The sequence below is a fragment of the Nymphalis io genome, chromosome 2 (genome assembly GCF_905147045.1).
Source record: "Nymphalis io chromosome 2, ilAglIoxx1.1, whole genome shotgun sequence".
Classification (NCBI taxonomy): Eukaryota; Metazoa; Arthropoda; class Insecta; order Lepidoptera; family Nymphalidae; genus Nymphalis; species Nymphalis io.
Window position 1 is genome coordinate 7,755,281 of NC_065889.1, and position 27,896 is coordinate 7,783,176.

At 30.6% G+C, this 27,896-nt stretch overlaps 3 protein-coding genes across 3 annotated transcripts; 1 reads left to right on the top strand and 2 right to left on the bottom strand.

Annotated features, from left to right (window-relative positions):
• Positions 1-1,703: 1,703 nt before the first annotated feature.
• LOC126778487 (zinc finger protein 91-like) lies at positions 1,704-7,029 on the bottom strand. Its single transcript, XM_050502098.1, has 3 exons — positions 6,949-7,029; positions 6,177-6,295; positions 1,704-5,472 (listed from the first exon to the last, which is right to left on the bottom strand). The coding sequence occupies exons 2-3, from the start codon at positions 6,286-6,288 to the stop codon at positions 2,021-2,023; spliced, it is 3,564 nt and encodes a 1,187-aa protein (XP_050358055.1). The 5' UTR covers positions 6,289-6,295; positions 6,949-7,029; the 3' UTR covers positions 1,704-2,020.
• A 721-nt stretch (positions 7,030-7,750) lies between these two features.
• On the top strand, positions 7,751-19,800 carry LOC126778485 (uncharacterized). Its single transcript, XM_050502082.1, has 9 exons — positions 7,751-8,134; positions 8,588-8,734; positions 9,108-9,203; positions 10,879-10,995; positions 11,307-11,382; positions 11,589-11,652; positions 12,258-12,374; positions 12,593-12,654; positions 12,733-19,800. Exons 1-9 carry the CDS (start codon positions 7,848-7,850, stop codon positions 15,808-15,810), a joined length of 4,044 nt encoding a protein of 1,347 aa, XP_050358039.1. The 5' UTR covers positions 7,751-7,847; the 3' UTR covers positions 15,811-19,800.
• Positions 19,801-23,073: 3,273 nt separating this feature from the next.
• LOC126778776 (decapping nuclease DXO homolog) lies at positions 23,074-25,484 on the bottom strand. The gene is made up of 4 exons (XM_050502420.1): positions 24,923-25,484; positions 24,379-24,640; positions 23,754-23,892; positions 23,074-23,397 (listed from the first exon to the last, which is right to left on the bottom strand). The coding sequence occupies exons 1-4, from the start codon at positions 25,410-25,412 to the stop codon at positions 23,140-23,142; spliced, it is 1,149 nt and encodes a 382-aa protein (XP_050358377.1). The 5' UTR covers positions 25,413-25,484; the 3' UTR covers positions 23,074-23,139.
• Between the last annotated feature and the right edge of the window lie 2,412 nt (positions 25,485-27,896).

Genomic DNA, 27,896 nt, shown 5'->3' on the forward strand with positions numbered 1-27,896 from the left:
TTTTTTCTTATAGGTACAGGCAATAATATTTCACCATATAATCCCGTATTTTTAAAGAATTAAGCACCACCCTTCCATGTCAAGTTTCTTTTTTGCATCAATATTTTTTTATTTAAAATAGGTAAAAAATTTAATTCTCTAACTGTAGAATATAAACGAATGGAAACATGTTTGTTTATATACTATTAAAGAGGAAAATTAATTTCAATGCACAGAAAATTTTCAGAATGAATTGTCATAACAATAAATGATGCATCAGATGAAAGCGAGGATGAGGATGATAACGAAATGTAGAGTTGAAGAAATTCATAAAAGTTGAATGTGTATAAAAGTTTAAGTACTGTAAAAATAAAAAAAAAATACAAAAGAATTTGTTATTTATTTATGTGCTGACGGTGCACTACTACAAACTCAAAAATATTTCCGTAATAAAATAATTACTATTCCTGCAACATATGTTATCAGGCATCTCTCAAACTTAATTAACATAAAGATTTTAAATTAAAAAAAAATGCATTTTTAATACTTTGTAAAAAATATTTTTTATTTAACAAAAAAGAGGTAATGATAAATTTGTTGCTTGTTATTTAATATTTTTAGTATGTTAAATGAGAAATAGGCTTTTTTTTATATTATATATACAAAAAGTACATTTTTTTGTTAAGGTTAAATACTACTTTATTAGGTAGTGGGAATGTTCAATATTTTAACCGAGAAACAATGCTGTTTGGAATGTACACGCTATTACTTAAAAAAAATGCCATTACTCAAAATCAATAATATATAAAAACTAAACTACTTTTCTTTTTCAATATTTCAATTTCTAATCTTAATTTTTCTTTTTGTAAATTATGAAGTTCTTTTTCATATTCCAACATATTTTTTTTCTCTTTCAATCAACACTTTCTCCCTCTGTACTTTTAAGCCTACTACACTCTTGATCGGATTGAATATTCACGGTAATACTTACTCGTCGAGGTACTGATAGTACCTTTGATAATTTTTCTTTTAAACATTGGTTGTGACACATTTTAATTTTTCTCCCGTGTTTCGACAAACACCTTTTCAACTGTAATCACATGGAGGAAGACATTTATATGTTATTATTATTTTACATAATACAATATTCTTTATACATGTATTATTGGATTTGGATTTGTCAAATTAGGAATAATATCTTGATAAACTTATTAAACTAGTACTTGTTGCATATTACATCACACTGATAAAGTGTGATGTAAAGTAATGAGCTAAAGTAAGAGCTTTAATAAAAATTCCGAAATGATTAAGTTTATTTAAAGGTCAATACAATCAAGTGCTTCAGATAAATCTCGAAACACCAAAATATAAATAAATACCTTATCAGACTTTACGGACGTAGTATTTAAACTTTAAATATTTTAAAAGATAAAGTTTTATAAGATAAGTTTCAACTGATTAAGCATTTAGATTTAATAGTTCATGTATACAAATATACATACATAATAAAAATATAAAATTAAAGAAATATTTTTAATTAGTAGTTACGAAAAAAAAGACAATGGGTAGTTAATATACATTGCTGGTACTAAATTAAACTAAATTTTAGTTTAAAATTTATTTATTGCGCTACAATTACAATAAGAAAAAACTTATTTAAATGTTTACTATACAAAAAAAACTTAGTATTAATTTGTATGGAAAAAATAATAATATATTGATGTGATGTCGAATGGATACGGATAGTTAAATTATGTATCACTTAACTGTTAATTCAATACAATTACAAGAAACATACTTTGTTTAGTTAACTCGCCATTAGTTTTGCGAGGTGAAAGTTTACGTTAGTTATCGTGATGAGTAGGAACTAATTTATTTCTTTTAATTATATATATACATTAGTTTGTTGTATACTGGTAAAATCTAGAAAAATCTTGTTCTTTAACAACATTCGATTTAGAATCAAAAGGAAACGAAATTAACAAAAATTGGTGATCAGCTGTGGAAATTTTAGTATTTCATCATACTTATAACATAATGGCTAGAGTATCGGTACAAATTGATTAAAATAATCAATTATTTCATATTTAAATGTTTTCGTTTTACCCCCATGATGTTCCAATAAGTGTTTAAATAAAACATTTGGAGTGAATATAAGTCCACACTTGAAACAATCCTGTCTACTTTGTTTACCTTTATTGAAACCAGAGCACTTTTTTATATGTTCCTTTATTTCTATTTCGTTTATAAAATGTAAACCACAATAGCACTTGTAAAGATTTACTATAGTTTCTGCTATTGGAATAAAATCATTTCTTTCGGAAGTGCGTTCATCACCGTCAGCATTCGAAACAAGATTATTTACTAAATGATCATTTGCTTCAATTTCAACGTTTGTAGATAGACATAACTCTTCGATATTTGATTTATTATATCCAAACTCTTGTATCATTATGGTATCTCTTGAAATGTCCGGGTCAGTGTCGTGCAATTTCAGATGACCTTTAAGTTTTCCTTCGTCAAATATCAAGCCACATCGGGGACACTTGGATTTAGCAGCGTCAATTAAACAATAGTGTCGCATTGTACTGCGTTGGTCTCTTATGCAAACGTCACATTTAACACATTTGTAAAACGTATAATCGCATACCATTCCACTAAACTTAGATATTGGACTATTTGTTCTTGTTTCATGTTTATTTGCAACTTTATTGCCAATCAAAACTACTTTCATAACTTTTTTATTAAAACTATTAAATACTTTATGTTTAAATAAATGCTTAACATAATCTCTTTCGTAAATAAGTAATCCGCATATATTACAATTATTACATTTATGTGAGTTACATTTGTGGCTAATAAAACAATTTTTCTTTTCCAGAACAACATGACAATATCTACATTGATATAAAACGTAATATTTCATCTTCGATATATTTTCGTTGAAAACTTTATCTTTTTCTCGATTAAAAGTAACAATTCTACATAAAGACAAATTAATTTTAAAATGTTCTTTTTCATGTTCAATTTTTGAAATGTTGTTTACAAATGGTATGTCACATGTTTTACAATAAAATATTTCAGAATGGATATTACAATCCTCTATATGTTTGTAAATAGAACTACTACTTGCATAAGACTTACATTTGTCACATTTGAAAAATGTTAATGCGGGTGGACCATTTTGTATAACCTCCATTTTTACTCGATTCTCATATTTGTATATGGAATTTTCGATAATTTTGTTTATTGTATTTTTATCGACCGTACCGAACAAATGATCGAGCCACTCGTCATTATTAGAATTGAAATTGAATACATCAAATGACAAATATTTGAGCTGGTGCTTTCTAAAAATTAAATGTAACTTTTTATGTTGTTTAAAGCTCGACGTCATAAAAGTTAGATTGCATATTCTACAATGAACTTCATCTACTTCTAATTTATTAAGGTGAGTATGTGATTGACAGTGTTCTATCACTTCATCATATACATTCATAGATACATCACAATTTTTACACGTATAAAGATACTGAATTTTATCCCCAGAATTATATTTTGGACGTGAAGTATCTTTCATTACTGCTGATATCTTACGAATAATATTGTTTGAACCTAAAAGATTTGTCGACTGAACTTCGTTTTCATTTAATTTATAACCATGATACTGTTCATGTAATGTGTAAGCTGATTCAGTGAATATCATTTTGCAATCTGGACATGTTAGGCTGTTAACTTTTTCGCATACATGATTCATAACTTCATGTTTATAAATGAAATGCGTTTCACAAGATACGCACTTTGGAAAATCAGGCATTTTAGGTTTTATTTGTTTAGAACGCGAAGAGAATGTTAAATTGAAAAATGTAAAATCTTGCAGTTTTAAATTATATCTTATATGTAATTTTCTATGAAAATTTAAAGACTTGTAGCTAAACGTAAGTCCACAGAATTCGCAAACGTGTTTTTTTAAACGTGTGCAATTAGATTTACGATGAACTTCTATATTAACATATGTCGGTAAATAGCATTTACAAACAGAACAAAAATAATAATGCATTATATATTTTCCCAATTGAATTGACGATTGAGATTGTTTTGTGTTCTGAGATTCACAAATAGAATGGTGATTTGAAATGATTCCTTTCTTAAAAGTTACATCACTTTTAGAGATTTGATACATTTTACCTGGACAGGCATCATTTACTTTTACTACGCTAAAATAATTCGAATAGATGTGTTGTTTTTGGTGAAGAGTCTTGTCATTTTGTTTAAATGTATTTTGACATTTTAAGCATTTCCAGGTTCCAATTATAGACAATGCGTGCTTAGAATGACTCTTAGCATCTTCAGATGTTAAAAAATGTAACTCACAATGAAGGCATTTAAAAAGAATTACTTTTAAAGCCATTATACGAACTTCATTCATTTCATTCTTAATTAACTTATTAATGCGATCTTTTGAATAATTATTTATTATTGGTAAGTTAGTTTCTTTTGTACACTTCGACGTTCTAGCGTTTGAAATTTTCCGATAATATTTATTTGGAGGTAATATCAATTTATTGTTTTGTTTTTTTGTTATTTCGTTTCTATGATATTTACGTAAATGGGTGTTATATGATAAAATATCTCTATAATTCGAATCACAAAATTTACATCTAGGATTGAAATCGACGCATTTAATTTCAACTTTTTTTCTTAGTTTATGTTTAATTAATAAATGCCCAACATAAAAATTTTTTACATTAAAATAATATGTACAGATTGGACAACAAAATAAATCACTCGTTTGTATATCGTCTTCTTTACCTTGAATATTCATTTTTTTTTTAACTTTTTCACTTTTTAACAATTCATAATTTTTCTTAATAACATCTCTTTCATTTCTGTATTGTATGTTTTGTAATTTACTGTTCTTATTATTTAATATTTCATACAAATGATCTATTAAAGATTGCCGAGATGGAAATATAACACTACAGTGAAAACATGCAGTCGCTAATTTGCTACCATTAGTTTTATCTTCAAGGTCCTTGATTTTAACAGTTACATCCACTTCATTAATCTTACTGTGTTTTTTAAGTTCAGCTTCATTTATATTATTTACAAAATTAGAGTTGTTTTCATAATGCCCTAAATTATGTTCAATGCTACAATTTACATTTTTAACTTGTTTATGTGATGTATCTTTTCTAACATTTATATCATTTTGACACGACAATTGATGATTACTAAGACCTTCTGTATTAGAAAAATAAATTAGACATGATTGACAGAATTTTTTACTTTTTAATAGTTCAGGCTTAATATTTATTAAATTTATTTTAATATCTGATACTAATTGCATTTTTAATTTAGGTGAAATAATCTTGTTTGGTTTTGTTCCTCTTGTTTTCGAAATAATCCCTGTGACTACTTTATTCCTATTTATATTTCTATGCAAATCATTTTCGGAAGATTTTTTTATGCTATTTAATTCATGTTGAATATCTGTAAAAAGAATATCCGAGTAAAATAATAATTCATAAAGTTCAAACTTATAGAGTGTTAATATATTATATTTAATATTTATACATAGTGTAATAAAAATGTTGTTCAATATAATTTAACATTTTCTTATATTTCTATGTGTGTTATGCAATCCGAATAATAATAGAATTACGAAATAGGCATTTACCTGGACGTGTCAACACCCACCCAATCAATATGCCAAATATTGATAGTGTGGTATAGTATAGGCAGTGGTGACCAATGGTGGCACCATCAAAACCATCATGTGGCTCATTTGACTGTCCATCTGACTATTTTATAAAAAATTAACTATATATTTAAAACCACGTCTACAAATAAAAATTCAATACATACATACCATACCAAAAAGCCGAGATGGCCTAGTGGTTAGAACGCGTGAATCTTAACTGACGATCGTGGGTTCAAACCCGGGCAAGCACCACTGAATTTTCATGTGCTTAATTTGTGATTATAATTCATCTCGTGCTTGACGGTGAAGGAAAACATCGTGAGGAAACCTGCATGTGTCTAATTTCATTGAAATTATGCCACATGTGTATTCTACCAACCCGCATTGGAGCAGCGTGGTGGAATAAGCTCCAAACCTTCTCCTCAAAAGGGAGAGGAGGCCTTAGCCCAGCAGTGGGACATTAACAGGCTGTTACTGTACTTACTGTACATACCATTTTCATAATCCAATATTTCTTTTTTAAGTTTGGATAAATCTGGAAAAATCTGTTTTATTATTGGATTTTCCATTACATCATGCTCTTCTATATCAATATCATCAGCCATTTTGCACCTGAATAAACACAATATAGAATGAAAATTTTGTATGATCTTTTTACACACAATGTTTAAGAGAATTAGAATATATCTGATTACTATTCTAGAATGAATTCGGATTCTCAATCAGAATTAAGATCTTCAATCTTATATTAGAAAATCTAAAATTTTCATAAGTTTTTTTTAATATCATCATCTATTAAAACTATTGTATAGAAAACAAAAAATAAACAGTTTTTTTACTGGTCCAAATTTGGATCTATTTAAAAAATAAGTTAGTTTTAGAACAAACTTAAAATACTAAGTCAATTTGTGAGATCATAAAATGACAATAAAAATATAGTTGAAGTGAAATAATAATACAATTGATGTGCAACAGCAATATCAAAATCGTCTCCCAAAATGCATTTTTATAAGTCCTGAAATATTTTTAAGCCTTTGTTTATAATTTTTATACAGTATGCTAAGTAGTCAAAACAAAGCCTTGAATATATATACGTTTAAGTAAAGTTATACTATATTTTTTTTTATTAGAAATTAAACAAGATATATGTATATAGTATGTCTTACATTACTTTTAAAACTTAATAAAAAAATTAAGTTAACTATAAAATAAAAAGTTATAAATTAAACTTTAGCTATTTTTATATATCATATCACAAAACTCACCAGAAAATCAAATTTAAATATTAATTATCCCAAAAACGTATTTAATACTTATTTTGGTTTGTAATATGTCATGTTCCAACTTCTAGGGTAAGGGTACGTAATCTAATAAATTAATAAGGGATATCAGAAATCAGAATAGATTAAAAATATGAACGTACTAATTTCACGAATGTACCTAATGCACATATAATACTCTGTGGATCTAAAAATAAAAATAAATACAAAAGCAGAAATCTGAAATATATTAATAATAATAATAAATTCAATATTTAAAGTAATAATTCGAATAATTACGTATTGTTATAATGTTAATAATTTAAGCCAGATGATATAATAAGTATATTATATCAACTGATGACCATAATTTGTTTTGTTCTTTGGTATGTAAATAAATAAATAATGTAATAAATATATTTAAATATTATCCCCACCAAATGATAATTTTTATACCATCTGTGTATCCTGTTACTGCGTCAAAATACGTAATGATAGATTATAATCATTGGGGATAACTTGGAGTAGGATTATATTTTTAAACAATTTTTTATTCATTGTAAACGAATTTATCAATGTGTGTATATAGTACTATATACTAAATGTTTAATTTAAATTATGTGCTTTTTGTTTTCGAAGAATATTTTCATGTTTAAAATAAATCATAATTTCGTAGATATTAAGAACATTTCAAATTAAATCAAATTAAAAAAATAACAATATTAAGACCTTTTTTATATATAGAAACCTCGTCCAAAGTCCCCCCCCCCCTTACTCTACCTCACCTCACAGCTGATCAAATGTCAATTGTCAAGAAAATGGAGTTTTGTTACGCATAATAAATTATGATAAATGTTTCAATATGAAATCAAAAAACATAATTCTGAAAAACTGTCAGGGTTAGAATGGAAAGTACAACTCCATTTCAACCTTGGGCTACTGATGATAATTCGAAAAATGTTAAAACTGAAAGAGAATTAGTGGATGACGCGAAACTTCATCGGGAAAATGTCAATCATCCAAAACATAGGCAAACTGCGTCTTACAATAAAGAAAGTGTCGTCGCTCCTAGTGCCGTTCCTGGCCCATCGAGTGCCACGGATACCGGTAATAGTCCAACCGGTGGTATGGTCTCCAAGATGGACTCAAGCAAAATAGCTTCCATGCAGCAAATTGTCGAGAACACTCTCAGGTAATAAATATTTAAATAATTCTATATAACGCTGAATATATACCTGGTCATCTCCTTCTCCGCAGTCACTATATGGACTGGAAGTGATATCAATTTATCTTTAGTTGTTTATTAAACAAAAGTAAACATATACCTGTAGTGGTTATAAAATAATGGTAATAGAACACAAATGTAATTATATCTATATTAATAAATAAAATAGTCTATGCTTTTGTATGTTAAAAACATCACAATTTTTTAATTGTAATTATTTTGAATGTAATCAATAAATGTTTAGACAGTTAATTATAACTCAGTACAATTCTCTGCAGCTATAATTATTTATGTAATTAAATAAAATATATTTCTAAATTTCTCTATGGTCAAGAAATAATTGATAAAAAAAGTTTACTTTTTGTCATACAGTTATACTAAAAATGAAAATGTAATAATCTAAAAAATATTCAATTTTAGTCAAGAAGGCAGACAAAGAGTCTCACAGCTGCTAGAGGCAGTGGAGGCTCTGAGTGGAGCGGAGAGACTATTGCTTTATCTCCGGCTACCGACTGGCGTACCTCCACATGACCCTCTTAAGCAGCCTATAAACCCTTTGGGATCCAGGTGACTTAATTTCACAAATTGTACTATAAATGTGTGTGTTTTGACTGATAAAGATATAGTAGTATTATTATTACCGGGGTTTTGATCATTCATAATTTTTAAAACATATCAAGTCCTTTAAATAATTTGATATATCTCATACATACACATATTATCTAACACACTTTTAATATAGATAAACTGATATTATAGTTGATTTCATTGTGGCTCTATAATTAAACTTGTTCAAGTTAAACAAACAAAACTTGTCATCCTTTTCAGCCCAAATCATAGGAAAGCGAAAATAATATGCTTAGCCCTATCAAACTTGCTTAGAAAATTTATATACAACTGCCTTTGTTATAATAATGAGACCTTTGTTTTATCTTTTTAGAGCTGAATTGCAGCAAACTGTAACTTGGATTCAGACCCACTTGGAAGTCGATCCCGACGTCTCATTGCCTAAGCAGGATGTTTATGATGAATATATGTAAGTATTAATCCTTAATTATTTTTTTATATTTTTCACTAACACAATTTTCGCTATCATATAATTTTTGTATTTTCTTATATCAATATCATAAGTATGAGTTTGTGTAGGACAAGTTGGGATATCAATTGTAAGAGATTATTATTTAAAAAATATTACAAAGCAAAAATAAAAGTTATAATTTTGACCAATGAAATAAAAAACAATAAAAAAAAAATTCTTTATAAAAACACTTTGTTTTCTATAGGGCTCACAGGGATGTTGAAAAAAATTTCTTTATTATTTATATTTTTACCAAGCTGGTCACAAAAAAAGAAGGTTTTTTTTAAAAACACACCAATAATAATGACACTTATATATTTCTATAGATAATCATTTTCAATGTACCTGATAACTTTTATTTAATCTAAATATATTGTTTTTTACTAAATTAATTAAATATAGATAATGGATAATGTTATAATATACATTCAATATATATATCAGAACAGAAACAGTGTTCATGCAATCTGACGTAACTCAATGTCAACGTTATGTTTTATCTTTATTAAAAATTAATTATTATTAAGGGGTAAGCTATTAAAAAAACTAAAAGAAAAATCAAACACCTCTTATCATTATAATTTTGTATACGTATTAAATATACTTAGATTAGATAACAATAATGACAAGGACTTTGGTATAAATGGACGGAAGCATTTTTCGATATAGTCTTTGAAAATCAATAAAATGCGAATGTAAAATAACAAATATTCAGTTAAACACGCTCAAAATTATTTTACAGTTTAAAAAAGAAATATAATATAAATGTAAGAGGTAGTCGCCTCTTCCACAATTACTGGTAGTAACATTTGGGTGGACCCAATTTTCAGATGAAACTGTAGCAAGTGATAAATGGTGATATGATAATGATAAAAAAAATTGTTTTTGTGTTTTTTTATTATAAATAGATATAATAATATATATATTATATTTTGAGATTATTGTAAAATTAATATTTCATTGCAATATTATTTGGTAATGTAACTTTTATCAATATTAAAATATTGTATTTTTATGTATATTGAAGTTACTTCGTTCTTAGATATGACTAATGTATATTATATTTGAAAAATATTATATTATAATAATTTAAAATATCTAAGTTACATTATTAAAACTTTGTCAAGTAGTTACACACTAACAATCTGTGAATGTTCCACTGTTGGGCTAAGGCCTCTTCTCCCTTGAAAAAGAAGAAGGTTGAGAAGGTTTGGAGCTTATCCCAACACGCTGCTCCAATGCATGTTGGTGGAATACACATATAGCAGAATTTCAGTGAAATTAGACACATGCAGGTTTCCTCACGATGTTTTCCTTCACCGTCAAGCACGAGATGAATTATAATCACAAATTAAGCACATGGAAATTCAGTGGTGCTCGCCCGGGTTTGAACCCACGATCATCGGTTAAGTTTAACATTCACGCGTTCTTACCACTAGGCCATCTCGACTTTTTTTGTCAAATAGTTGCAATCATTCTAATCTCAAGCCTCCGGCACATGTCGATTCATCCAATACAGTACAGCTTGTACATAATGATCAGTTTATGTGAAATACGAATACTACTAATACATGAAGGATACTAATAATGCTCTTTTATAGCTAAATGACAGCTCTAGTTATTTTAATTTCAGAGCTCATTGTATGAGTAGCAATATGAAGCCTCTATCGACTGCTGACTTTGGTAAAGTAATGAAACAAGTTTACCCAACCGTTCGTCCACGTCGGCTAGGAACTCGTGGTAATTCAAGGTAATGAACATTTCTGATAAGTAAATATTTAAAAACAATCTTATTTCCACTTTAATTTTAATTTTAAAAGAAACTAACAACATCTTACATAATGCCATTTTTTCCATAATGAATACCATAGATTATTTAACATCTCGACCAATGATTTCATATCGATTCAAGGTTAAATTTGTTTATTTTTGTTTACTCCTGACGATGGAATCAGCTATACATTGTGATGTTTATGAGTCGAAAGGAGTTTCAATTCTGTTATATATTATTCAAATTCATAATTTTATATTTTTCAAAATTTATTATTTTTTTTCGTCTAGATACTGTTACGCTGGTCTTCGCAAAAAAGTTAAACTCGAAGTACCGCAGTTACCAGACTTGGATGAATCTTCTAAGGTATATTATTATATACATATATTTTTAATTATTCTATTTCCCTGATTGACTCATTACGAGATCTCCCGAAACTATAGGTCCGATCGACTTAAAATTCAGTATAGTTACACCTTTTGCGACTTGGATACTCACTAAGAATGGATTTTTCGTACGAAGTTGGAACGGGTAGCTAGTCTTTTGGTTAAAAACTATGTTTATTATTTCAGGAGCCGAGTGGAATTATGAAAGAAAGTGAAAGAATAGTTTGTGATTGGGCTGAAAATAAATTCGGTAAGTTACACTTGTAATACCTACACTTACTTATATTTAATAGTTTATGTTAAAATTTTTATTTATATTATTCTGTACATGATTATAACTTTAATTGTATGATTATGATATTATAAAACTACTTTCTTGGAGAGTTGACAAATAGTGACATTTATTATTTTTATTAATATAAATTGTGTGTAAGAAACTATTGGTAACAAAGAGATTAACATTAATAAGACGTATTAATGGAGATTTTGATATAAAAACAACGTTGCACCTAGGCGTTGACGTTAACTGCTATTTGTACGTAATTCTAATATTTGTCACTAGATGGCGCTGTTTTCATTAAATAATTATTTCAATTCAATAGTTTATCCGTATCGTATATAGAATCCACATTCAAATCCGGTGGTAGCTTTCATATTAATATATCCGTTAAAGTGACGATTGAAAAAAAGTAATTATGAGTATCAGTCGGATTTCCATCTATATTTGCGCTACACTATATTTCCTGCTTACGATTAGTTTAGTCTTTGCGACTTACTAACTTTAATCATTTAAATATTTCAGGTTACTTTTACTTCTTTATTACATTACTATATATTTATTAAAATTTTTTAAAGGCATGAAATTTGTAAATATCTCTGAGCTGTCCAGACATCTCGTGTCTATGAGCGTCACACAGCGTGCTCCGCTCGGGCCGGCCAGCTCATCACCGCCGCCTTTAGTTGCCGCTCACGGTACTTATACTTACATGTATTATATATACCTATTATTAAAATAGGAAACTGAAATATAGCAAAACAAAGTTAAGTTTGACGTTTGGCGGTAAAATAATAATTGATATCCCCCAAATAATAATATAATATTGTTTATCGTTAGAATAACTGGACTAAATTTTACACTTTTGCATTTATTTCATGTATTTTAGTGATTAAAAATAATTATGTTATTTCAGGTGGCTCGGAAGAAGTATCCGGTCCGCAGTTAATGAAACAACAGTTAAAACGAAAGTTACAAGTAAGTTCGGACGTTTTACTAAATTTCATAAAACATACGATCGGATATTTATTTATTACGCTTTACGTCGATCAACAGACGCAGGGAACCCCCGGACGACCAAAGAAAAACAAGGGGCAAGAAGCCTCCGGCGAGTCGCCCCCGTCTACCTCGTACGTGAGTCAGCACCAACCGGTGAAACACGAGAGTGAGATGCTAACCGAGCCGTCCTACGGCTACCAGCCGGCGTACGTGCCCGTGTACGACGTGCGGCCCAGCTTCCCGTACAGCGCGCCCCCCCGCGCGCACCCGCCGCACCCCCCGCACGCGCCGCCCGCGCCGCACCCCGCCATTTCCGTGCACGAGTACCGCCCCGACCCCTACGTGTTCGAGCCGCCCTACGCGCACCGCGACCTGGCCGTGCCTCCCGACACCGCCCACAACCTCCCGATCAACCTGAGCAGCGACGCGTCCCTGGACCTGTCGACTGAGCGCACCGAGTGGCAGAGGCGCCGGCCGCCGGACCCGCCGACGGCTCGCCTTCCACTTCCCGGTAAGAAGTTGATCTTGGAGACGTATCAGAGCGAAACGCAGGCTAGCTCGCCGCGATCCTCGCAGACCGACACGCGTTCAGTGAACCAACCCTCTGAAGAATTTCCGCGAACTGAATATTTGCCGAAGAAAATGAGGGCGGCCGAAATACTAGGCGGAAAGTTAGCTGCATCGCGTCAATCGCTCGTCGGCACCGATCCGGCGACTTCGTCTACCTCCGTCGCCGTGGAGCCGGTACGTTCTGAAGTTGCTTTTTTAGAGGATCCAAAAAACTTAACGAGCCGGTCCAAAAGCACCGCCGCGGCGCTGGCCCGGGAGGAACAGGAGGCGGCGAGTCCGACACAGTCGGTGAAGGCTCCGACGCCTAAGTGTGATCGCAATAAATTACGAAAATTTTGCGGTCGTACGAAAGGACTATCTCCAGATAGAGCGGAACAACACGAACGCTCCGCGACGCCTGATTCCTGTTGTGGTCTAGATGGAATAAATATAAAAACAGGAATGATTTGTGAGGAGAAACACTCAGAGATTTTAAATCGGGAACGTGTAATCAGTATTTGTAATATTGATAAACATGATCTAGATGACTATCTTAATGAAGGGAACAGTCAGGAGCACGAGGAAGAGCTATTGCAATATTTTCACCACCGAGACTCTGAATATGACGCGACAGCAGATTCGAACACCGCTGAAAATCCAGTTACTTTTTTAGAAACAGGTCAGGACCCACACGACGAGCACAGCCAAGGAAAGAATGAAAAGATATCACAGTTGCGTGAACTACTAGCGAAGAATTTAAAAAATCACACACAAGGTGGGTCCACTTCTCAGAACGTTACAAACAACCAGATATCCCAGGAGCATCCCACAGATAACAAACACGAGCCCCATGTTACAAAAGCTACTATTTCAGAAGGAGCATTTAAACCAGTCGGCAATATTATCGAAATAGTAAATGGCACCAGTTTGTCGAATGATAATGACACTGTTGTAAATAAAAATTGTGATACGATTTCGAATGAAAATGGAATTTCCGTGAATTGTCCCACAGACAATAATCAAAGTCAGCTTATAAATTCTACTGGTTCTCATCTTTACAATGGCAATTGCCACAACGAACCTCAAAGTCCAACCACAAGGACTCAGCAATACGATTTCGTACCTATTTCCGACGGATGTCATTCACCCGGGAATTTTAATTCGAAATCACCGCTTAGTTTTGGGCACAGGGGGCACCATCCATCTAAAACTAATAAAACATTAATAATGGGTGGATCTTTGCAAACGTCGCCCATCTCCCATAGTACGGCAGCTAGTCCGTTTGTCAGCCCTCGGAATACACCAGTGCCAAGGTCACGTTACTGCTCTCGGCCGATACCGAAACATAACGGAAGAAAAAGACGTATACCCTTATCGCTGGGTGTAAATGACCTTTGTTCTATGCCATTTGCAATACCAAATGATCAAAAATTTATGCTTTCGAAAACAACCATAAGTGGGCCCAACATTAAATATTGCCAACCAATGTCGGCGCCACCTTCACCGAATATTCTTTCTAATTACAAACAGCAGTTGCTACAAAACTCAACGGTACCAAACGGTACTAGCAACGTGTGCCTGAACTTTGTACCGAACGCATTTCGTGATAACACGAATGGCGAGCTGTCTCAACCTCTATCAGCAGATCCGTTGTCGAGCGAGGTCAGCAGATTTTTTCAAGAACCCGTGGCTAATTTTAGATTAAGCCACGATCCTTCGTTTAGATCGCAATCAGTTCCACTTAAACAAGCTCCAATGAATATAGGCTTACTGAGCTACAACAACACACCAGTCGGCTCCGTGCCTCCGACGCCTGTGCCGAATGAGTTTTGTGATTTCGGTTCCCTCGCAGACACGTGCGATATTTCAAAGGCCGGCCTTAACCCTGAAACTTTAGATAAGATATACGATGCGATCGATAGTAGTAACGATGTACTTAACGCCGGACCAGCGGCTAACATTTTGAATACTAATGATACTCTGACAAATGGTTGTGACTCCTTGCCCGATCAGCAGATCCTAACCGAAGAGCAGTTAAATTCCTTTATACCAAGTGGTGGTGCGCTACTCGATAGAAGTGCACAGTTTAGCGAGTCTTTTCCCAATGATGCGTGCACAAACGTTGAAGAGTTTCTGAAACGAACAAACCGAATAGAATTTGATTTAACCGAAATGATAACTGAAAAAAGTAAATATTACACATCGCGATCAGTACCCAGCACACCGTTGCCGTATAAACGCACGACCCCAAATTTGCAAATTGATTCTCGACGTTCGCGGGAGTTATTTGCCGCTGAGAATTATTCTAATGTTTCCAATGGTATATCTTCGAAGTCTGTACCGTCAACTCCGCAATTACCTGAGGATAGGAACGTTTTTAGCTATAGTAATAGAGATTTCCTAATCAATGGAAACTCCGTTGACATATGTACTTCGAATCAAATACGATCCGTTGTAGAGACTGACCAAGAATTAGCTTCCCCGTTGGATATTTTACGCGAAGACATTTTGGATCCTCTTCCACCGGCTGCCGATTTATTAGCAGACCTCGACAAAATAGATGGTACCCCTTATGTTGACCTCTAGTAGGCAAAATAATTATCACCAATTAGAAATAAGATTAGATTGAATGTTTTGTACAGTTAGATATCGAGTATTGGATATCTTTATAGAGTACAATGTCTTATATGCCTTCAGTGAAGGTGAAATTATTTCAACATGTAGTTTAAAATACGAATCGCACACTCCCAAAAATATGAGTCAATACAATACACCACAATAATGTGATAAGAATATTATATCTCCATGATAGAATAAGGATTACTAACAATAGGCATGATGACAGTATTAAAGAATTAAAAAATAAATTATTTTAGAGAAGAAACTATTTTAAAACGGATTCTAAAAAATGATCCAATTTTAATATACACATTGGGATCAATAAGATTTTTAGTAAAATAAAAATATAAAATTCTGCAATCGGCCATTTTATTTGAAACAACAATCAGAGCGAATGACGTCACGCCTCAGTATCTATAACCGTTTCTCTTGAACAGTTGTTGTCTTTACGTGTTTCAAAATTAATTTTGTATCATTTAATTAGTTGAGTCGTTGGTTATTCGCGTTTTTGTGAAGAAAATAAAACATCCAACATCTATCAATGATGGAACAAGGTTTTGTTAAGGCAAATTCCTCTAATTTGTCCAGGATTTGTTGATGTTAGGAGAGTTTTTTTCATCAAATAAAGACTTTTGCTTATCTGAATTTCGAAATGTCAAAACTTCCTTGTAAGTACATTTTTATTTTTCTTTAGTGTTATCATAGGTTTTTTTTTGTTAGCTATATAGTGTTACTCGCATATGAAAAGCAACAATATTTTTACCAGTAAGAACTTTTAAGACAATATTTCATTTAGCTCCACTAGTACTGAATTTGTGAATTTAAATATTTACGAATAATTTTATAAATCTAAATACATCATAAATATATAATAAATCTTTATTACTCTCTGCCTCAATTTGCAATTTCTTCAAAATGTTCTGTAACCACACTTTCTTCTAATTGCTTTTCACATTTTTCAAGAACCATCATCTTTCGTTTCTTACTTATATATATGGTCGTTCTGATTCTGTAGATTGTTCTTCGATCTGGTTGTCATTCGAATGTATTTTTACACAGAGAGACCGCACACCACTTGTAAACTTTGGAATTCATTTTTAACCTTAGGAAATACGCAATACTTTCTGCCTTTTTTCGTTGAGTATAGACACAATACAACGTTTACTGAGGCGTGACGTCACGTGCAGGCGCCATCACACCAGCAGGTGTTTTCGAGCGAAATTCAAAATAGGTAAATGAAAATAAAATTATTTGTTTTTGTTGAAATAAAATTATTTTCAGTAATAGTAGACGTGTGCCTACATTATAGAAGGTTATTTCAAAATCAGTCATCATGCCTATTATGAGATTCAGTTTAAATATTTATAATTTATATTGATCTGGTTTTAAATATGTCCCTTGAAATTCATAAATATAATAAAGGCCTATACGTTTGATGAATGACGTTAATATTAGTCATTGAATAATGTAGCCATTGATTGCTATTTCATATTTGAATCAGCATTATCGTGATATTTATTTTATTTAACGGGGCCAAATTTAGTGTCTGAATTTGAAAATATGGTAGTATTAAAGTCTTGTTTGATCAAGACGCACGCGCACGCGCTTAGACGCGCTTACATATTTTATGGAACGCTAAAGTGATGATCCAAGAGGGTAATAATAGTCCACGAAATAAAAATTGGCAATTATTAAAAAAAATATTATAAATACAATCGTAACTTATTAAATTACTCTTAAAATATGTTATTATCAATATCATTAATAAAATGTGTAATCTCAGCGGGCAATTTCTCCTATGTAATTAATATTATAACAATTACAGTGTTTGCGCACTAACGTCGTTACACCGCGGACGTCTTTAATACTACTGTACGCGTGCTTCATGACAATATGTAAGCTCATTGTAAATTAAAAGCGAACATCGAATTTTATTATATATAATTATATAATATATATATATATTTTTAACAATCAACATCTAAATAAAATAAATAATGTGCTAGCTATTCAATTCCTTCTAAATAATTAATGTAGTTACGTAGATTTAAACAGACCAAACAGCGCGCCAAGCGTGCAAAGTGAACTATGATTAATTGGATTTCTTAAGAAGAACTTATATGAATAGTAGGTATATAGTTTATAAATATGAATTTATTGTAAAACAGCACAAAGATTTTAATATATTTTAATATCGCATAGGAGTTTTTCTCTTATATACTAAATTTACAAAATCGCATCTAATGCGATGATGAATTTTAAACATGCCCTTTATGGCTGCAGTGAGCTTATATGGGAAACCAAATTGAAAATGAATATTGTTATAAACATCAAAGAGGTTAGTCAAATAATTAACAACCATTTATGGAAGCGAGTTATAATATATTAATGTTTAACAATGCTAGTTTACCTCAAATACCACTGTTGGGTGTTGGCTGACCTCAGTTGTTTTTGGTCAAGATAGACCTTAAAGTATCGGAATGTTTATTTCAATCTAATTGTTAAATATTTTGTTAAAGCTTCTTATAATTATAAACATTATCACCTTCATATATTGTACATTATTATTATTATATTTAATTAAATGTAATAATAATGTACAGCATTCGAATAAAGTAGAAGTTTATATTTATTTACTGGTGATGTGCCTAAATTAAATATTATATTATATTAAAAATAATATACAACAGGCTTAGTAGTGGGATTGTTAAACGCTAGTACAAATGACACGATGATTTGACAGGGATATACAATTATGTAAGTGAAACCGAAGACTGTTAAAAGTTTATAAATAAATTTGAAAGTGAGTTATATTTATTTTCATTGTGAATTGTCTCGAATAATAAGACAATGAAATAAGTGAACAACAGTATATTCCAATTTGGTACATAATACCAAAATAGTCTTGTACCTTATTATGCTAAATGTACACTGTCAAGATTAATGTGTTAGTAACAAGTAAGACTCGTCGAGATCTCGTTGAGGACATCGAAAGTTAAATCGTTTCGAATTAAAAAAAAAAAAAATTTAACGATGATAATTTACACATATGTCTTTGATAACATCTCTACAGATTTTTGTATATAGATTAATGTTATTTTATATAACGTGTTTAGTTATTTAAGATATATCTTGACTGTAACATCCATCATACGTCTAATTATGTCTCTATAGTGTATTAAGTACTTAGCTAAAAATTTCTTTGTCTATGCTTCGGTAGGTCGTGTAACAAATGAATCACAGTTTCGAGTGAATACACCAAGGCAGTATTTCCTACACTTCATGTAGTATGTGTAATGCATTGATAGGGGCGTTTATTGGCCTTTTTTAATGACTATCAGTGTATTAAATAATATTTCTTCAATCAGAATTTCAAAAATAATTATAAAATATTTTTTACTTGCCCAATTACTTATTGTTTTGTCTACAAAATATATGTATGAACGAATGTACTTTAATCGATTTTTCTTAAAGATTAATGTGTACATATGTGCAAATAAGTATATTAAATAATACTTAAATTTTAGAGATTTTACTGGAGACCGTCAACAAAATATTTAATCTGTAATCTGTATAAATATATTCTTAATTTAAATCAATAATTCCTTAGTTTAGATCGCGTCATTTACAAATGGATAAATGTAAAATCATCATTGTAGTGAGACACCTTTATATCATATGCTGGAAATTTGTTACAGTCATGTTAATTATATAATTACTGTTATGTAAATATTAACGTTAACTTTTGTAGACGTATAAGAACATGACATTGTTTATTTTTATTACAATTATGTTGTTCCGTTAATATTATTGTTTTTATTTCTTAATATTTTTATAAATGTACGATATTAGATAAGGATTTAAATATATATTTTAAGTAACAGTATCCATGTTGTTGATTAGTCTTATGGATGTTGATTTACACCACTTGCTAAGCAGTGATAATAAATGGTACGATATAAATTGATATGGTTTTAGTATGTATTTACTTGTGATTTTTTTATTATCTGTCCCAAATTCCGTCAGTGTAGAATATAGGAACAGGGCGCTCAACTATTTTTACAGTTAAAAATCCGAGTAAGGAATAATTTTCCAGTAAGGAATAAAATCCAGATAGTAAGTTTTATCTTTTACTGTGGATTTAATTAAAATGTTTGTTTTTTTCTAGCGTTTCAAAGAGAAAGCGACGTGTACTTGAAGTGAAGTAAAAAAAAAATCACCCTTTTTTATGATCATATAATATTTTGAGCCTTTTTTACAAAATGATATCTTTCAACAATGTAATCAGTCAAATAAATATAAGTGGAAATATGCTCTTCTATATACCTATTTCCGATATTAAAAAACGATGTTATTTATTTCATGTGCAATATTATGTAGTTTTCTCTTTTTAAAATATTTATGTTTAAAAACGAACGCACGAACGCGATTCGAGAACATTGCTTCCGCGCACGTCGAGGTTGAGGAATGATCTTCTTCCAGAGAAAGGAGCGCTATAATTTGGAAGTTTTCAAAATTCGAATTTGTAACTATAATAAAAACTTAATGTGCGATTGGCACCGGGTGCCAAACAATCGCACATGCTGATATAGTAGAATAACGCGGGCCGGTGTCACCCGCAGTTTCGGAGGCAAATAACAAAACCGATTTTTCTCAAACGCATATCGTTACACAAGCGCAGAATAACTTATAAATAAATTGAATTATATCCGTTATTTAAATAAATAAAAAAAATGTTTAAGCTGTTATTTGAAACTGAATACTTATGTGAGCAATTTCAAAAAAAATTGTACCGTAGGTTTTCGCCGTGTCCCTCAACTTTGTTAAATTATTTTTCATGATGAATGACGTCTAGCAGAATATATTGATTTAAGTGAAAAAAAGATATTTTTAAAATTATATAAAAATTCTCGATTTGTTGTTACTTTACCAAGTATAAATTTAACAAAGATTTTAAAATATTTAAGACGATTGAATTTACCTGTCCCCTTCCCAACTCGCGTCAGATTATCTTGATAATTCCAATAATTTCATGTATCTCAATAATTTAGTAAATATAATTTGAATTCTTTCTTTGATTGAAGGTATTAAAAACATTTATTTTTATTTATGTTCTATTTAAAATAAATCTAAAATTAAAACCGAAAATTTGAGCTAACCGGAACATTCCGTATTGTGACCGCTATTTTTTGCCAAAAAATCTTCTAAATAAGGAACAATTCGACACGAAATGGCAGCACATATATCATTCTCCGTCGAGAGATGTTATTTTGCTTTAATTTTCAAATTAACTTATGGCCAGCGCGGACGCAGTGTGGAAATATTCTGCGTTTCAATTTCGTTACTCGGGTAAGTGACCAAGTTTTACTATTAAAAATCACTTTTATTTAATAATTATTAAATTATTTTATTTAATAGTTATTGTTGACATGTTGCAAAATATTTGATATCAAAAAGTTAATAATCTTAAGTAGGATGGGTTATTGTTAAACAATTTAAAACTACAAGAAAGTAGCATTATGTGACCTCCGTTTGTGATTTATTCTACGGTCACATTTAACGGAATACATAACAGGTCGGAATGCATAATTCTTAGTTCATATTGCACCCGACTGACCAAATAAATGTATACTGTTACAAAATGTTATCAATATAGATATGTGGATCAGAAAATATGATCAAACTTTTTAATTTCTTAATCATTATCATGTGAAATAGTAGGTATTACAGTAGTACTGATGTTCCTCACTTCCAAGTAACAAAAAAATGTAAATGTTGTAAGGCCCAATGCTTTTCGAATTTATCAAGCTACAGCTACATATCTGAAACTAAAAACACAGTCGGAAAAAAGCTTGGAAAAGAAAATAAAAGTAAGGTCACTTCGGCGACGAGCGGCATACTTTATTAAAATCTTAGTTTATTGATCATAATTTTTTTTTCAACTTTGAGATAATTATTAGATAAAGAAATTGTAAACTAATGTACTAACCTACACAGATCCAAATAACATCACACAAAAACACACGGCGTATTTTTTTTTTAACAATGTGGTATCGTCTTGATGAAAGTTAACTGACAAACTAAATTTCGAATGAAGTTTTTTCTCTCTGTGTTTTAATTAACGCCATGTACTTAAATTTATATATATTAGAACAGGAAACCGTTTTCGTACATCATGCTGCTATGTACGTAGCTATTAAGAATTAATCGTATTCCTTACTGTACGGCCTTACCCGCCCGAAGGTCTTCCCCGAATTGACCTTATAAAAAAATTATCAACGGGCATTATATGCCATATATTTAATGTTTCGCTTCTAGGTCGGAAAGCAAAATGTATGTCATAATAGCTACACATTAAGGCAATTTTGAAATAATGTGAATACAATCTTTTCTTTTAAGACTTCCATTTTGTCACGGTGTCTTTTCAAAGTTCTGAAGTTAAATCTATAAAATCTACGAGTTTTTACGATTAAATTCCGTGCGGCCATAATTAGCAACAAAGTCACAAAACTGAATAAAACACACTTATTTTGTGTAAATCCTTAAAGCTACGGCTATTTTCTTTGATTTATCAAGTGATAATACGGATTACTAGTTTAGTTAAATTTAAAAAAGACATGAGTTTTATACTTATCTTTATATCTTTAATTTTAATTTTGCTTTTAATTATCTTTAATTTTGCTTTTAATTATCTTTAATTTTGCTTTTAATTATCTTTAATTTTGCTTTTAATTATCTTTAATTTTGCTTTTAATTATCTTTAATTTTGCTTTTAATTATCTTTAATTTTGCTTTTAATTATCTTTAATTTTGCTTTTAATTATCTTTAATTTTGCTTTTAATTATCTTTAATTTTGCTTTTAATTATCTTTAATTTTGCTTTTAATTATCTTTAATTTTGCTTTCAAATATAGTCGCTCAACGGAAACAATGACGCCACAAAAGTCAGTTTTGTTTCGATATTTAATAAAATATACCTCGAATTCCGCGTTCCTTCTTATTTTTCTTTATAATAAATTATATTCCCTAATACATTATGCTAAAGTTTGTAATAAAAAAGAACATTACAAATAAAATATTTTTTACGGAAGGGTACTGTTTATTTTGAAATTGCTCGTGTTGTTTGATATTAGCGGAAGTCTTAAAATCGCGTTAAAGGGAGTAAACTTAAAACCATTAATTAAATCTGTTAGTAGTGCTTACATTGAATTAATATGAAAAAAGAAGAAAGACAATATGAATACTTTATTAAAAATATTAAGAGTAAATAATTATAATTTATATTTATTAAACATTTTATTCATTCCTTGATTTTCCAAAATTATGTATAAACCATTCAAGTAGTATAGGATCATCGTCATGACAATAATGATCTAATACTTGGACAGCTGTATAAGGCTGCCAATTGAACAGTAAACTTAGTAATGGTAGCTTCTGTATGTTATTTAAATATTTTTCTCCATATTTTCTTTTTATTTCTCGAGCTAAAGATCTTTTGACAAATGTAAAAAATGTGTCTAAAAAATTAAAGCACACATTTGGATCCCAAAATTTCTGAAAAAAAAAATTCAGTTGATTTAAAAACAAACAGGTCTTAAGCTCTAATTCTATTTCCTGCAAAGTAAATAACTTAAAAAATACAATGTTGGAAAAACCACTAATTGTGCAGTAATTTGTGTGCATTTTTGATTGTGTCCTATTTGGATGCAATTGAAACTGCACGCAATTTATGATGCAAATCTTAAGTGTTTAAATTGTCAATGCCAGTAGAATTGGTGTAAGGTAATTTTTGACATAACCAAATAGGGTAAAATAATATATCAATTAAGAGAGACCATATTTGTCCTATCAGAACCTCAGGTTTTCAATATAGAAACTTTTGTTATATTATGTATATATATTGATAACACCTTTGAAATTTTGGGCAAGTCTTTAACATTGTATAATTTTAATTCTTCTACAAGTCCATTATCATTTCTGAATCCACAAAGTATTGTATTAATTCCAACAAGAAATGACTGCAACCACCACTTTTTGGTTTTAAATGTCCTGAAAATAGGTAAAAGTTACAAACAAATTTCATTTGTAATGGTATTTTTTTAAATATATTAACTCTACTTCAAAAATAAACTGATATACTTTATATAATATATACATTATATTATTATATTTATCTATAGTTTCTTTAAACTAAACAACTTGAATATAATTTTTGTCTGTGCATGTATTTTAAATTTAATACTTTTTATATTTTTAGTTACTTTTTCTTCTGTTATTATTGTTTCTGTTTTAAACAAATTAGGGCTGTTTTGTATTGTACACAGATCAGAAGCAGGCTGAATTCAGCGCTGCCTCATATACAACATGTCATTTATTTTGTTTTTATTGTTACATAATTTCTTTACATTCATAATGTTATTTAATTTCGAGTTTAATCCTTGCAACAATGAGAACAATAAATTTATATTATATTATTATTATAAAACAGAATTCAAAATATAAAATTAAGCTGATTTATTAATATCCCGTAGTTACTTGAAATTTTTATCTTGTTTTAAATGTTCTATATGCCTGTTTGTTTTGAGTTCAATAAATTCCTGGGAAGATAAATATTGTATTATTGTTTCAGGATCATCTGTATTTGGTGGAGTTGACACTGGTTCTTTGTCACATCTTATACCATCCATTTCTGCACCATAGACAATTTTATGTCCATTTAAATTAGTGGTCATTACTAATGAAAACTCTTCTGCCTCATCCACTGGTACATCTGGATTTGGTAATGTGTCAGGCTTATCTAAAAGATAAATATGTAGAAAATTTAGCTGAACACATGATTATTGAACATATTAAAATTAAGTGGTGCCATTGTTATTCAAATCCTCAACATTCTCGTCAGTTGCAATTCTCATATTCTGACCACTGACCCACCTCAACTCTTGTATGTATAATATTAATTATTAAAATAATATATTAAACGCAAACTTAAAAAGTTATATCCAACTTCTGAATCACTGATCAACGTTAATTAGACTAATTTAGCATTTGTCTGAATCCGATAATACAATAAAACGCTAACCAGAAAGAATATACTGTTCGAACTTGAAACCCCATGAAGTAAATTGTTTATCTCTTTCTGACATCTCCTTTTTTCGTTTTGTTTTATCAGGAGTGTCTCTCGCACATAAATATATATTCCCTTTGTGTAATATAGCAACAATTTCCCATGGTTCCTTCTTTTCATATGGAGTAGATGCCACGCAAGTCATCAATCCTCGATAACAGAAGAACTTAGCATCATTTAATTTATCTTGTATCGGAAAATTTAACCTTGCTTCATGCTCAAGTAAAAATTTAAGTAATTCTGTCAACTTAACATCTAGGTTAGCAGGTTTTCGTTTAACTTTATCAAGGTGCAAATTTAAATCAAAATTGACTTTTTCTTCACAAATATTACGTGCATATTTAAGGTTCTCAAAATTAATATATCCTATGATTTTAGGTTTTGTAAACTTTGGAAATGACTTCTTGTAAATGTATTCATCAACACGAAGCTCGGGTTTAAACATATTATTATATTCGTTAAATACTTTTAATTGTCTCTTATTGTTTAGCGTATATCTGCGCTATTACAATTTACAATAGAGCGTAAAATATTCTGTCAGTGTCAATGTCAAGTATAAAGAATTTATCCGTAGACAGTAAAATTAATAGATCTAGGAACCGTGAAACCGCGATTGAAACCGTAAACAGAGAAACTAATAGACGCAATGACAATTTCCTTCTCACTTACACAAGAAAGAGAACGAAAATTACGTTACAAATGGTTTAGACAGAGATAGAATTAACAAATCTTTTGTCCCTTATATCGTAACCAGTTTTGGTGTTTTGGTGCTACTTGAGTAGCGAAACAAACTTGACAGTTATGGTGTATCTGGAAAAGGTTTTATAATTTTTATAAAAAAAGCATCTAAAATAATGTCAAAACTTAATTTTTACTATTAGGAATATAAGATTCAAAATTTCGGATCAACTACTATTGGTAAGCTAAGCCACTAAAGCCACAAATAAGTGCAGATATAATAATAAAAAGTATAAATTCACTGTTTTAGCATTTAAACAACAATTAATATTTAAAATGGCTTATTTAAATATATATGTATGTATATGTAGATTGAAAAAAAAGTTATTCAAACGATAAAAGTAGGAAGTTAAATTGATCACCAAGAATAAAGTGATATTGGCACATAAGACTAAAATATCAGAGAGCATGCGTAGAATATCGTCGGTTGTGATCACGAGTCAGTAGCAAGTTCATATAAAAACGTAGTATAGTTACTGTCATGTTGAAAATTAATATCTCTTTAAATATGCGATAGATACAACTATTAAATTTTCTATTAGGCAACTAAATTTTATAAGGTAAATAAATAAACACAAATTAATTAAAATGTTCCGTAGAAGACTGTCGCATCATCATAATCGACGTTCTTATTTTGTACAGTACAGTAACAGCCTGTGAATGTCCTACTGCTGGGCTAAAGCCTCCTCTCCTTTTTTGAGGAGAAGGTTAGGAGCTTATTCCACCACGGAGGGGTCCTCCAAGCAGCGCAATCGGTGACAACAAACATCCGCCCTGACGAACAAGCATACTCCGGCTTTCGCTTTGAAAGATTCTTCAAGCATGTAGCCGGGATAGTTAAGGTAGCTGGTGTCGGCAGGGCGGAGTATTTGCGTCTCCGTGAGAAACAACATTGCTGGCCGTGCTATCTCGAGATGGTGGTGGACAGCGTTGAGGTTAGCGTGGAGTCCTCGGATGTTAGAGAACTCGACCTCAAACAGCGTAGGTATGGTGGGGGTGTGCACCGCTGAACGACCGTTATTTCTTAGTTGCGCTACCACTTCGAAAAATGAGGAAAAGAGACGTGAAGCGAGCGACGTATTGCTACGAATGGGGTGGGCAAAATATGGAGGCGTGTTTCCCCAAATGGTTGCCAAAAGGGAAAATATACTGTAATAATTACTAAGTATTTCCGACAAAATATTGTGAGTGGCAGCCTGGACATAGTAAGTAGTCAATGTTACACTCGTGAAACAGTTACTTTTAAATATAAATAATTTATTCAACCGTGTTTCAATTAAGGCAAATTATATTATTTACGTTCATATAGATTTTCTAGTTATTATCCATTTAGAGTGGCCGGCGCTACTAAAATCGATCTAAAGGACATCAAAGATTTTTTTTTAATTCAACTTAATGTTTCTTTTATATATTTTTGATCCTTACTTTAGGGCTAAGGGTACCCACTCATAAATAATTCTACCGCAGAAAATCAAGTCTGCATTGCCGTGTTCCAGTTTGAAGCGTTTTTTAGCCAGTGAAATAACATCTTAGATCTCGAGAATAACATTTTTACGTTTCCTTCTGTCAATGTCTGAAGACAGTAGCAACTTACCATCAGATTGCCAATTTGTGAATGATTCTTTCAAAAAATAAAAATTACCACTCTTTAAAAATTTGATACATGAAAATATGTATAACAGTAGCAGCCTGTTCATGTCCCACTGCTGGGCTAAGGCCTCCTCTCCCTTTTTGAGGAAAAGGTATAGAGCTTATTCCACCACGCTGCTCCAATGCGGGTCGGTAGAATACACATGTGGCAGAATTTCAGTGAAATTAGACACATGCAGGTTTCCTCACGATGTTTTCCTTCACCGTCAAGCACAAGATGAATTATAAGCACAAATTAAGCACATGAAAATTCATTGATGCTTGCCCGGGTTTGAACCCACGATCATCGGTTAAGATTCACGCGTTCTAACCACTGGGCCATCTTGGCTTTTTTATTTACTTTGTACTTGGCAAAATTTTGTATAAATTAAAATAGTGACATGAAGTAAGTAAAATAAATTATTTAAGCGTAACTATTACTTACCTATTTACATTATGGTAGGTTTATTTAACGTAAGTTATAAAAATATACAAGAAATAAAACAACCTTTAACACATTTTAAAAATCGAATTTAAAAGTTTTTTAAATTAGCTGATATAT